Raw genomic sequence first — 12,608 nt, forward strand, 5'->3', positions numbered from 1 at the left:
TTTCGTACATTCAGGTTTTTCTCACTCAGTGCTTGGGGCATGGCTGGGTAAGTATGGAGGCTGGAAGCACTCTTCTTATCAGAACATGCAGTGAAATAGCTGCTTACCCTCCCCAGACATAGGACCTAGTGAAAAGGCCCTCCTCATAGACCATCTTATAAGGTTTGAGCACACACCTATTAATTTCTGAGTAATAAAAATCTGACCATGTGCTGGTTTGCTGCGTTTTAATTTAGACAAAGGGTAATAAATCACAGCATTTATTGAATAAGTATCAAAGTATTTTTTTTTTTGTTTCTTTTCTGTATTTAATTTTTCTGTGTTGCTAAAGTCATCAAGAATGTGTAATGCTTTGGGCTGGATCTTCCGTTATGTAGATGAGGTCTAGCATGAGCTTGTACTCATGACAGAACTGTCATATAAGCATTTAGCCCCAGAAGTGTTTTTTTATTATTGTGGATTAAACCTTCACAAATTGAGATATGTTTAACTGTTTAATACATTTATTTTTCTTTTTCAGAGGGAACCTCAAAACCACCCCCCCAAAACTTTGACAATGATGAAATCATTCCATCCAGATTGGATATAAGAATTGGAAAAGTTCTCAATGTAGAGAAAGTGAGTACATGTTCTTACTATCATGGAGAAATAATTAAATGTTACAGATGTTCAGTGGGAGGACTTCTGGATTGTGCCTACTTGTAGCTTTATCTCTCTGCTAACCTTGCACCTGACGTTGAAGCCTCAGGACATACCAATATGTGTATCAGATACATCTCTCATAGCCTATGCTGGCATCTGTGTGTGTGTGTGTGTCTGAAGGGGTTTTCTTACTGCAAAGAGTACTCATTAATCATTTGGACTCCTTAAAATCAGGTCTGGCAGGGATTTCAGTTTGAAGATGAAAGAAAGCCTGGGCAAGGAAGCACTTGGAAGGCAGTGATACCGAAAGACTAAAATGAGAAAGAAGACTGGTGAAGTAGTCCAAAGACTCTGCTTGGCAGAGTATTCAGTGTAAAGTCTCTTCTTGCATGTAAATGGTGACTAGCCTTACCCAGGGCAGTAGTGCATACTCCTTGCATGCCCTTTTGGCCAGGCTGCAATTAATGAATTACGTAATGATTCAAATTTTTGTGCCCTCTTGTGTATTTTAGTCTGTTTAGCACCAGCATTGTGATCTGAGACACCTTGCAGTTGGTGGTGGCCATTCACATTGCTTGGCAGTGGCGAAATTCAGACCACATATCTCTGTGGACCATTTTCTTTTTCTTAAATTGGTTGGTAATTATGGTATTTAAATCCATATCCATCTGGCTACCAACAACTTCTTTCCTTACTCTTTTATGTCCAATTTTATAATATAATTTTGCACATCTAGCCTATACTGTTTCATTTTCTGCAGTTATTGTTTTAAGTTCTGTGGGTAGTGCACACTTTCAGGAGCATGGTTTTAAAAATGTATCTGTTTCTTAATTTGCTGTTTACTTTTTACTATTGTGAGATTCATGCACATCTCATGCTTATTTCAATAGGTACCAGGGAAAAAATCATGTAAGGGATTAGAACGTCAGACTTAATGTATAGTGTTTCTGCCGTAACTCTTAGCTTGTCAGTTGCTTCATCAAAGTCTGCAGAAAAGAAGGGTCTCCATTCTTTTGATCAGCTGGCCTGTGAGCAATGCACTACTGAGTATTCCCATAATTCCTACTCTTAAGAATCCTGGATTACATTTGTAGGCAACATGTGCCATCCCAGTCATAATAATAAACTTGTACATGGGAGTATTCATAGATTGTTTCTTCCTTAACAGTGACTTTATATTTTCCAAACAGTTATTTAGCATGGGCTCAAAACAGGCTTGTCATAGGTCCCACAGTTACTTGTCAACTGGCTACCAGTTTTGAGAACTTTTTAGCCTGATGAAAGCTGATGTTATGCATACGAGTAGTTTGAAATGGGTAGTGAGTGAATTGGATAAACAGACTTGTCCATCTTGAATCTTTGCATCACACCCAGAGACTGAAATGCTACCTTCTCAAATGACAAAGGCCTTTCTTCATTCTGGTCTCACCAGTGAAGTCTTTATTTTTACTGCTGCTCTAAGGCATAAGCCAGCAAACCAAACCATTTGCCTGTGCCTTGTCTTTTTTTCTGCCTTTCCTTTCTGCATGTGTTAAAGATAGGGAGCATGAGTAGTTTAGAAAGTTTTTCTCTCGCTCCTTCTGTAAAATTTTTCTTCTCCTTATAGTTCATTTATAAAGTGCCTGAAGAGTCGGAGGACTTTCAGCGTGAAACTAAACGGCAGTGAGTTTTTTTCTCTTCTGCAATCTTTGTTTTAGGATAGGGTTGCCACCTTTTCAAATGGCCCAAGTGGGACATTTTTGGCACAAACATCAGATTTTACAGGCTGACACATACCCACGGTCAGTACAAAGGATAAAACTAACCTTTTTGCCTAAATAATAGCTTATTCTTGTAGCATTTTAGTTGCTTATTCTGTTTCTTATAACATTTAGGTATTTTGGATACAGAATAACTTTTATGCAACTATTACATAAAATATAGGACATAATTATGTCCTACAATCTCAGGACATTTACCATTTTTAATATTTTTTGTCAGGACACAACTGCCCAAAGAGGGACTGTCCCTTGCAAAGTGGCACAGGTGGTAACCCTATTTTAGTATGACTCTCCTTTTGCATAGATCTTCACAATAAGCTGTAATGTGAAGGACAATCTTTCTTGAGGAGTGTTATGTTTGGGTTTATCCTAGTCACTCGTCGGCATCTGGCATATTTTTCTGGATGCTCCTGTCCTCCAGAAGTGGATATGCTCCAATGACCATGTACATTGTATCATCACGCAATAACTATGTAGTCATGCATATCTACAGTTCCTAGTGGTTCTTTTTTGCCAGTTGGATATGATGAAAGGAGATTCCTCACAGGACTAGTGGTGGGTCTGCTTTAATGTTCACTAGGTGGGTTGGAGCTTCACCAATGATTTTGCTTGGGTAGAACCATTGTGTACTGGAAGAGTTGCCTGGTCCATAACTTTGATTCCTGCCGCCCTCTTCCCTAGCTGATGGGCCTGTAGTCTTGCCTGCTGAATTTGGTCATACATTTGCTGTTTGACATGTGGTAGTGTATGACTAAGTGTGTTAGTGCAATGTTAAAATGGACCACAGTGTAGGCCATGGCAAAAACCTCTGCATGTCTCTCATGTGGGTGTTATCTTCACTGAACGCCTGACCCTTCTGCATCTATAGATTGTAATGCTGACCACATTTTTATTTATTTATGTATCATTTTGTTGACCGGGAAATTCCAACTAGGACAGAGCCTATTTTCAGCAGAGGCCCGGGGAGAAATGCTCCAGGTGCATGTCTTTGGATTGTGAGATGAAATCAGAGTACCCGGAGGAAACCCATGCAAGTGCAGGGAGAACATGCAAACTCTGCACAGAAGGCACCCCAGCTGAGAATCGAATCAGAGAACCTCTTGCTGTGAGGCGACAACATTAACCGCTGCACCACTGCACTTCCCACATCCTCCACTCTCCCCCTGACTTATTTATTGATGAGGGTTTCTTATTGGACAGTGAAGTACCTTTAATTGAACAGTCATTAAGCAGTCAAAAATGTCTTATGGTGATAGGGCGCTTTCACCAGTCTCTGGAGTTGTGAACTTTATTCACAAATTTCAGTGTTTGTTTTTTTTTTTTTTGCTACCAAGTCTGTTACAAGTTTTGATGACATACACTTTATTGATGGGAAGCCTTCTTGTGGTACTGTTACAGACCATATGGAGTTCCAGAGAAAAAAGGTGAAACAAACTTGCTTGAGATGAGAGGGTAGTTCTTGCCCAGATGAGACCCTGGCCCCTCTTACTTAAGTTAAATAAATCAGGCTGTGATGTAAAGCATTGGTGAAGTCCTGGCAGTGGGTGATTTACTGGGTATCACACTGTCGGCTCTTCATAACTTGTAGGAGGTGAAATGATTATCTGCCAGCTACAGATTCCCCCTACTGACTCTGAGAACAACAGAATGCTGCGGGTTACCTGATAGCTACAAAATCAAACATTTATTTCCACAGTTCTTTTCACTTCAGCAGCTCAGGGGAAAGGGGAAGGTTAGCAGAAAAGATTCCTTGCTTTTCCTTTGATTTCATGCCTGATCGCCATATTCAGAGAAGAGAAACCAGACCTTATTCTCATCACCCTGTGATGGCCAAGAAGGGTATTGTTTCAGTCCTTCAGATTTTTGAAAGTACATGAAGCTTTTCCACTGCAAGCTGGGGAAATCCTTCTAATCTAGTGACACTGTGGTTGCTGCTTTTGATCCTCTGTTCTTATTAGTCCTTCTTGTGGATTCTGTTGAGAGTGATGGAGACTGGCAAAAAGCTTCCTACAGAACAGACCTACTTTATCAAGTGAAAGATGTTACCTATCTGCACAGACACGTTTCCTTATGTCATTCTGTTAGTTGATGGGCAGTTATCTCTTCCTGGGACACGTGTTATTATTGCATGGTCAGGGTGCATGTTTCTGTCCCCTTAATACATCTTGACTTGATGGCCAGCAGTTCTGCATGGAGCACAGGCTTGTCAACCAATTTTTGCAGGAGATATTTTTTGTGCTTTGGTGAGTCTCCTTGGGACTTTAAATTTATGATTGACTGGCTTTGTCCATCGTGCCTACAAAAACCAGCTGATTTGAATGTCCTGGCTTTGATAGTTTCATATTTTTTTTTACTAAGCTTGCAGCAAAGGAGAAAGCTCAGCCACATCACCTGGACTAACTATTCCCCCTATTAAGTAGATTTTCCCACACATCTTGGGAAAATTTGTGATTACTTGTCCAGGCTGGTTTTAAAGGTTGCTAGGGGGGTATTCTGCTTGATATTTAAGGGTAGTCTGTTCCAGAAAATGGGGAATACATTGGCTTATGTCCCTCTCATACCATCTGGTGCTGTTGATGTGGTAGTACAGATTTAGGTCTCTTGAGCAGGTGTTAACTTTACCACTGGTTCTGTTTAGATGAAGGAGTTCAGAGAGTGCTAGGTTGTTCATAGCACAAAGGTCTGATTACAGATGTCTGTGTGACACTGGGTAGAGGTACAAGAATTTTAGTTTTTCAGAGCAGATAAGGATACTCGGACCCGACATCTTTTTGGCAAAGAAATGTTGAGGTCTGTTAAGTTTGTTTAGGTGCTTAAGGAGGTGCATGCCAAAAGGGGTATTGAATTCCATGAATGGTGTAGATCAGAATGTAAAGTGTGTGTACTTTATCTGTAAGAAGCTTGCGAGGCTGTACGTGCAAGTCTGAATTCCAGACATGTGAAATCCCTAGTGCCATTTTGTAGAAGCAGCCAGAGAGGAAGCATGCATGATCACACTTGTTAGCTTGTACATAAGTTACTTAAGTTATAGTCAGTATCCTCTATAGTGATGTTTGTATGAAATAAAGCTACTTGAATAGAACCCACAAAGACTCGTTTATGCGTGTCCTAACATGAAAGTGAAATGGTGTCAGAACCGAGATGGCAGAGAGAATATTCGGAGCCGTTAGATGTAAAGACGACTGCAAAGGTAAAACCGAGAGAAAAGAGCACAAAAGTAACCAAAAAAGAATGGAAGGTAATGAGAAATAACAAGAATTATTTACTCTATGCGAAAGATGAAAAAAGGGGCATTACAAGGGCACAAACCACATTATCAGGCAGTCAGAAAGTGAAAAGTTTAACTAAAGAAAATGTTTAAGATGAAAGTATTTGATGAAACGATTAACAGTAAAGCAAAAAAAAACGAGTATGTTTAAAGCAAAATGAGTGTGTTTAAGGCAAAGTTGTGCATTGGGCATAAAACAGGGCTTAAATGAGCAAAACGAATATATTAAAAAAAAGAAAGGGCACATTAAGCAGAAATAAACCAAGGCGACTGTATGTGTTTTGGCAAAGTACTGTATTTGGCCATAACTCCGACTTCGTATTGTATCAAGGGCTTACCTAAAGTTATACGAAGCATCTCAGAGAGTGTGTAACAGTGCTTACAGTGTGTGATTATTACTGTGCATGTATTTTAAAGAGTTCATTGTGTGCTAAGTGCAACTGTTTTGTGTATTGCAGTCAAAGTGTAGTTATTTCAAAAAGTTCTTGTGCTGGGTGTGTCTATTCGCAAAGTGCCGCCATTACAGAGTGCTTTTTGTACAATAAAGAGTTGCCTAGCAAAGTACAGCCATTCTGGGGACATTTCAGTGTGCTGTATGCAGTTGTCCGCAAAGTGCAATTACTTCAAAGTTATTGAATTTAGGCAGCGGATGTTTGATTTATTCATATTGTGCAACTGCTTAACCCGTTTCTTACACTGATAATTACAAGAGTATTACAGTACTCATGAATTACTCAGTCGCATCGTAAAGTTCTTGAATGCTTCTTAAAGTGATGACTTTAGCAAGTGATGGTGATAAATGACCTTAGCATTTCTGCCTTTGTCGGTAGAAGTCCAAAAGTATAACAAGTGATGGCGTATTTCTTTAGCATTTCTGCCTTTATCGATAAAGTTCAGCAAAGTATCGCAAAGCCTGAGAAGTTTATTTTGCAAAGTCCAGTTATTCAAAAGTAGTACGAGCTCGTTCATTTGCATAAGTCCAGTAAGCCCAACAAGAGTAAAAGTTCAGAGCACAAAGGGATTAGACAAGTATTGTTTATGCCAGAAACGTGTGTGTGTGTGTGTGTGTGTGTGTGTGTGTGTGTATGTGTATGTATATGTATATATATATATATATATATATATATATATATATATATGTAAATATATATATGTGTGTGTGTGTATATTCATGCTTATTCGCAAGATACTTTGCTGGTATGTGTTAATATGGCAAACGGATTTCGAAAACCCCTACCACTTGTGGTTGATCAGAATATTGCAGAAAACTGGAGAATATTTGAGCAAGAGTACGATATTTCCATACAAGCAGTTTATGCAGATAGAAATGCATGCACCAGGGCATTCATTTTGTAAAACCTAGCAGGGTCTGAGGCCATAGAAAGAGAGCATTCATTTGTGTATGCACCAGCAGTGTATGAAGGAGAAGGTGCAGGCCGCCATATTGTTGTACAAGCAGAATCAAGGGAAGACCCCTAGTGCTTGAAGCGCAAATTCAGAAAAATGTGCAACCCCCAGACGAATATTACATTAGAGAGGCATTTGTTTTACACAAAAAATTAGAAACCAGGGAAACATTTGCAGCTTATATAACTGACTTGAGAAACAGAGCTGAGCTAAAATATGTCAGTTTGGTGATCTAAAAAATGAGCTGATAAAGGACAGGCTTGTATGTGGTATTAATAGTGCTGCTGTGAAAAAGATTTTTCTTTGTGACAGTGATTTAACCTTGAGTAAAGCAATAGAGGACTGTCAAATCCATGAGGTGACAGAAAGACATACAGATATGCTTGCGACTGTCAAGAGCATAGTTTCAGTTGGTTCCAGAGCAAACACAGATAGTCTGCAACACATGGCAGGCAAGAACAAGCCTAAGTATGTGGCAACCACAGGATTTCCAAAGAAGCCATGAGGTTTTCTAGAAAGTTCCAGGAAGAGTGCAAGCTCCATCACCAGTTCAGTACAACACAAACATGAGTCAGCAAAACCCAATTCTAGCTTTGTTGTTAACTGTGACAGTTGTGGGGCAAATCATGAGTCTAAGAGAGAAGTGCATTTGGTCAGCAGTGTCACAAGTGTAAAAATGGAATCAGTCAGGTTTCTATGTAGATAGTGTATCAGTGATCGGTGAAGGAGTTGATGCAGTAAACTTATTAACGAGAAGTGAAGTGTTTTGTACTGTCCAGGTCAATGGAAAATCCACAGAGCTCAAAGTAGACACTTGGTGGAAGTGTGATGTTATATCAGCAGACACATTTGCAAGAGGGAGAACTAACGAACGACTTAATGTAACCAGCAGTGTGAGACTTGTTGCTTATGGAGGTGAAGAAATTCATACTGAAGGTTCAGTGATGCTTTCATGTTATCTGGCAGAGAACTGTTGCATCTTGTTATTCTACTTAGTCCAAAGACCAGTGCATTCTGTATTGGGTCTCAAAGATAGTTTACAAATTAATCTGCTTTCTTTTGCTAAAGAACTTCATCATGTGAGTGCAGTTCCGAGTTCCAGTTTCTCCAAAGCCATTTTCTCAGAGTATGCTGATGTTTTCGATGACAAATTTGTCAAGCTTCTATTTGTATTCCATGAAGTTTGACCCAGAGATCACTCCAGTAGTCAGACCAGCAAGAAGGGTTCCAGTAGCTATGCAAGATAAAGTTAAAGCTCAGCTGGATAAAATGGCACAGCAAGGTGTGATTTGTCCAGTCACAGAACCTACTGAATGGGCATCATTCATGGTAGCCGCTCACAAAAAAAGCTCAGATGAAATCATAATATGCATTGACCCAAGAGATTTGAACAAAGCATTAAAGAGACCGTATCATCTAATGTGCACAGTTGTTACAGCTCTAATACCGAATGCTGCTGTATTTTCTGTTTTGGATGCAGAGTTCATTTTAGCAAGTGTTGCTTGACCGCATATCCTCATTTCAAACTACTTTTGGTACTTCGTTTGGCAGATACAGATTCCTAAAGATGCCATTTGGAATAAATTCTGCAAGTGAAGTTTTTTAGCATGCGATGGAACAAATTTTCTCAGGTTATCCTTGTGCCATAATAGTAGATGATCTATTAGTTGGAGGCTGTGGTAAAGCAGAGCATGACAGAATCCTCAAAGTTTTAGACAGAGCATGTGAAGTGAACTTAAAGCTCAGTCCTTTGAAGGGCAAATTCAGACTTCCAGAAGTTACGCACGCAGGATATTTTACAAGTACAGGTTTGAGACCTGACCCAACCAAGCAAGCAGCTATTCTAGAGATGTCGGCGCTAGACAATGTACAAAGGTTTACAGTGTTTTCTGGACATGGTCAACTATCTAGGCAAATTTATACCAGACTTCAGTGAGTTGACAACACCTTTAAGAGAGCTAATGCACAAAAATGTTGCATGGTCATGGTTGGAACATCATCAAAAGGAATTTGACGACCTTAAGAACAACATTGCCACTCAACCTATGTTAAGATACCATGATGTCATCAAACTAGTTCTTCTTTCCTGTGATGCTTCAAATTTCAGCCTAGGCGCAGTCATACTTCAACGGCAGACCAGTAGCCTGTACATCTAGAACACTAACCCAAACTAAGATGCAGTATGCGCAAATTGAGAAAGAGCTTTTGGCTATAGTATTTACATGCTCCAAGTTTCATGATTATGTTTATGGTCGCTCTATTCAGATTGAAACTGATCATCAACCTCTAGTTACTGTTCTGAAGATGCCTATGCATTCTGCTCCTGTGAGATTGCAAATAATGTTCAGATTGCAAAATTACAGTTTCAGCTTGGTTTACACTAAAAGCAAATTGCTTTATCTGGCTGATACCTTATCCCGATCGCCTAGAAATACAATACAACAGCTTGATGCAGAGAGTTTTGACTTTGATGTGATGTCAGAGCGTAATTTCTCCACCAATAAACTAGATGAGTTAGATCACACTCAAACTGATCTAATTTCACAGAAGCTCGATCACTATATTAATGTTGGATGGCCGTCACCCATACCCACTGTATACTCATCGGATGGCCGTCACCTATAGCCACTCTATATTCAGGATTACCCATGTCCTCTGCAGCTGTTGGGAGTCCCTCAGTGGGCAAGAGAAAGACAGTCTTGTCAGTACTGAGAGATGGAACAGAGAAGATCTCCCTTTTTTGTCAGAATGTTGTGCCCATACATGGGCAGTATGTTACTGCCATTAACAACAGTGTTGACCCCATTTTTCTTGTCAAAAAGTAACATAAAACTAAAAGTATATCTACTTCACCCCAAATTTCCTTGGAGAGGAGTAATTTACTGGGTATGGCTCAGGGTTTGATTAAGAACATTGATCCTTGTAAAGAGGGAATACCTCCTTACCTGAAGAGATTCAAGATTCTGAATCTGGACAGGAATATGAAGAGACAGATACAGGGTTTCCTCCTAAGATTTCTGATTCATACTTGGAGAAGAGCTCCATTTCTGATACTCCCAGTGTGTGTGTGTGTGTGTGTGTGTGTGTGTGTGTGTGTGTGTGTGTGTGTGTGTGTGTGTTGGGGGGTTGACCTACTGTTTTCAGTGGGAGAACAATGAGGTTTATCAGCCCCTCAGAAAATACTATGAGCTGTGAAAGAATGAATTTCCAGAACCTACACCAATTCCTCCAGTTCTGTTAGCTTTGGAGGATGTGTGCGTTACTGCCTTTAAATTTCATGATAATCAGCTGCCCTTAAAATGGTAGATAGGATATAAAGTTTCTCAGTCTTTTAAGATTTTACACACTCTTCCTAAACCTGGCCCAGGCGCTATAACTTTAGTCAGTCATACTGCTGCTAAATATTTAGTTAATTCAAATCCTACTCTTTCTGACAAGTATGGGGAAAAAGTGTATGCTTCTGCAAGTTTGATTTTCATAATTTTGAATTGTCAGCCTCATATGTTAAAGTTTGTTCTGACTAACTGTGAAAGTATGAGGAATATTTTGTCTGCAATCTTTCCTTATAAGGAAAAACCTGCTTTAAATAATTTAGTTTCTTCAATAGTACAAGTCACTACTCATTGTTTACAGTGTATGTATGATTCAGTTGATACTTTCAAGGGCTTTGGCCATTGATATGTTTTGAGGATGTTTAGCTAGCTGCCTTCTCAGAACCTCCCTGATGATGTGAAAATTTTGATTTTAAATTCTCCTTTTGATAGAGATTTAGTTTTTGACCTCTCTACTGCAGAGGTGATCAAAAAGTGTGATGAGAGGTTTAAGTTGATACAGGGAATTTCTTAAGATTATTTTATCCCTCAAGCGGAGCCTAGATGGCCAAGTGAAAACAGCAACTTTTTAGAGCTCTGCAGTAAAATCAAAATAAACAGGAAAATATTATCTTCTAAGGAAGATAACTTCACACGCTATTTTATAATAGTGTAAGCTACCTTGCCTCCAAATTTTTAAAATTTTCATCAACTCTTTCCTGTCTAAACCTTTTGGAGACTTGTTGGCTGGGAACAAATCTGCAACTCTAAGCACTGGCACTGACTCTGACGAAGGATATGCAGCTGTTCACAACAACACTTAAGGAGTTATCTATGAAAAAGTTGGTTTTCAGGAGAACTTAGAAAAATTTAAACAGAACTGATTAAAACAAACTTACATTTTTAAGGAAGTGTTCCAAGAGCACCAAACTGAAATTTCTGACATTGAGAATGCTCTAAACGACATGGAGGGGAGATTCTTATAGGTTCATACGTTCATAGGAGATTACTAGGCTAATAGCATAAGAGCTCTTACAAGCATAGCCAATATAACCTGATTTTACCCAATATATGGTCCCTAGGGGTAAGAGGATGGCATGTGTTTCTGCCTATGCCTTGAGTATCTTATAGATTGCCTTGTCCATAAGGGACATAGGTGCTACCCCTGGTGTGAATTTCCGATTTCCCATACATTGATCCAAACTGCATTTGAAGAGTACCAGGGAAGGGCTGTGCTTAATGCGACTAGGAGGTCTGTTCCAATGAAGGGACTATTTCTGAGACGCACATCTCTCTCTCCAGCATGTTTTGTTTGAGTCACTAAGTAAGTTTAGATCCCAGGATTGGATGACCCTCATGCTGTTTGACTTGCGAATGTGTAGCAGCTCCATCAGGGTTGGATTTGAGTGCTTTTTAGGTCAGACATAGGATACCTGTTAATAGTCGATAGGAGACTGGGTAAAGGGATAGGGCTTTTAGTCTATCTGCGTAGGACCATGTTTATACCCTGTATTTCCTTTGTGAGGAACCTCTGAGGTTGCTCCAACTGCTGTAAGTGCCTAGTCAAGTACATGCCAAATGGCGCATTGTACTCAGTTATTGGTCTAATTAGGGCGAAGTACAGCAGATTGTAATTTCCGTGGTCTGGATGCCAAACATTTACTTATAAGTTGGACCATAGAAGGACTTCCTTACCACTGTGAACACTTAGTGGTCAAGGTTTAGGCTACTATCTATCTGTGTACCTAGATCTCTCACCCATTAGTCTACATTTATGGGTGTGCTATTGATGTTGCAGTTTGCAGGGGTATTGACTTCCCAAAAGGTATAATAACACATTTTTTCCCATTTAGTTTCAGGCCATTATTCTGGCACCAATCATTTGTCTGATCTAGACTCTCCTGAAAGATATCTATATCTTTGGAGGATTCAGTGATTGCTTCCATTTTCAGTCATTGGCACACTTTGTCATCCAGAGACCTTCCACATTAGCCCTGACTTCAAGAAGTATAATCCAAATGGGAGTGGTCCCAGCACTGAGCCCTGTGGCATACTACTAATAACCAGCCTCCTGCTGGATCTGGATTTACCCACCCCCTTTAACCATATATGTCCTGTCCATGAGCCAGTTGGTTGTCACTCTGGTGACATACAGATTTATGCCCAGTTTTGTGAGCTTATTTATAATACAGGAGTGGGGAATTGTATCAGATGCCTTGG

General features: G+C 39.7%; 1 protein-coding gene across 1 annotated transcript in view; it reads left to right on the forward strand.

Moving 5' to 3' along the window:
- LOC122792203 (tyrosine--tRNA ligase, cytoplasmic-like) overlaps positions 1 to 12,608 on the forward strand; it is a 480,316-nt gene that overhangs the window by 347,496 nt on the left and 120,212 nt on the right. The window contains exon 11 of the mRNA XM_044059934.1: positions 521 to 618. Within this exon, the coding sequence (XP_043915869.1) occupies positions 521 to 618 (98 nt within the window). The remainder of the gene's footprint in view (positions 1 to 520; positions 619 to 12,608) is intronic.

The sequence above is a fragment of the Protopterus annectens genome, chromosome 1.part2 (genome assembly GCF_019279795.1).
Source record: "Protopterus annectens isolate FY-2018-M chromosome 1.part2, PAN1.0, whole genome shotgun sequence".
NCBI classification, from domain to species: Eukaryota; Metazoa; Chordata; order Ceratodontiformes; family Protopteridae; genus Protopterus; species Protopterus annectens.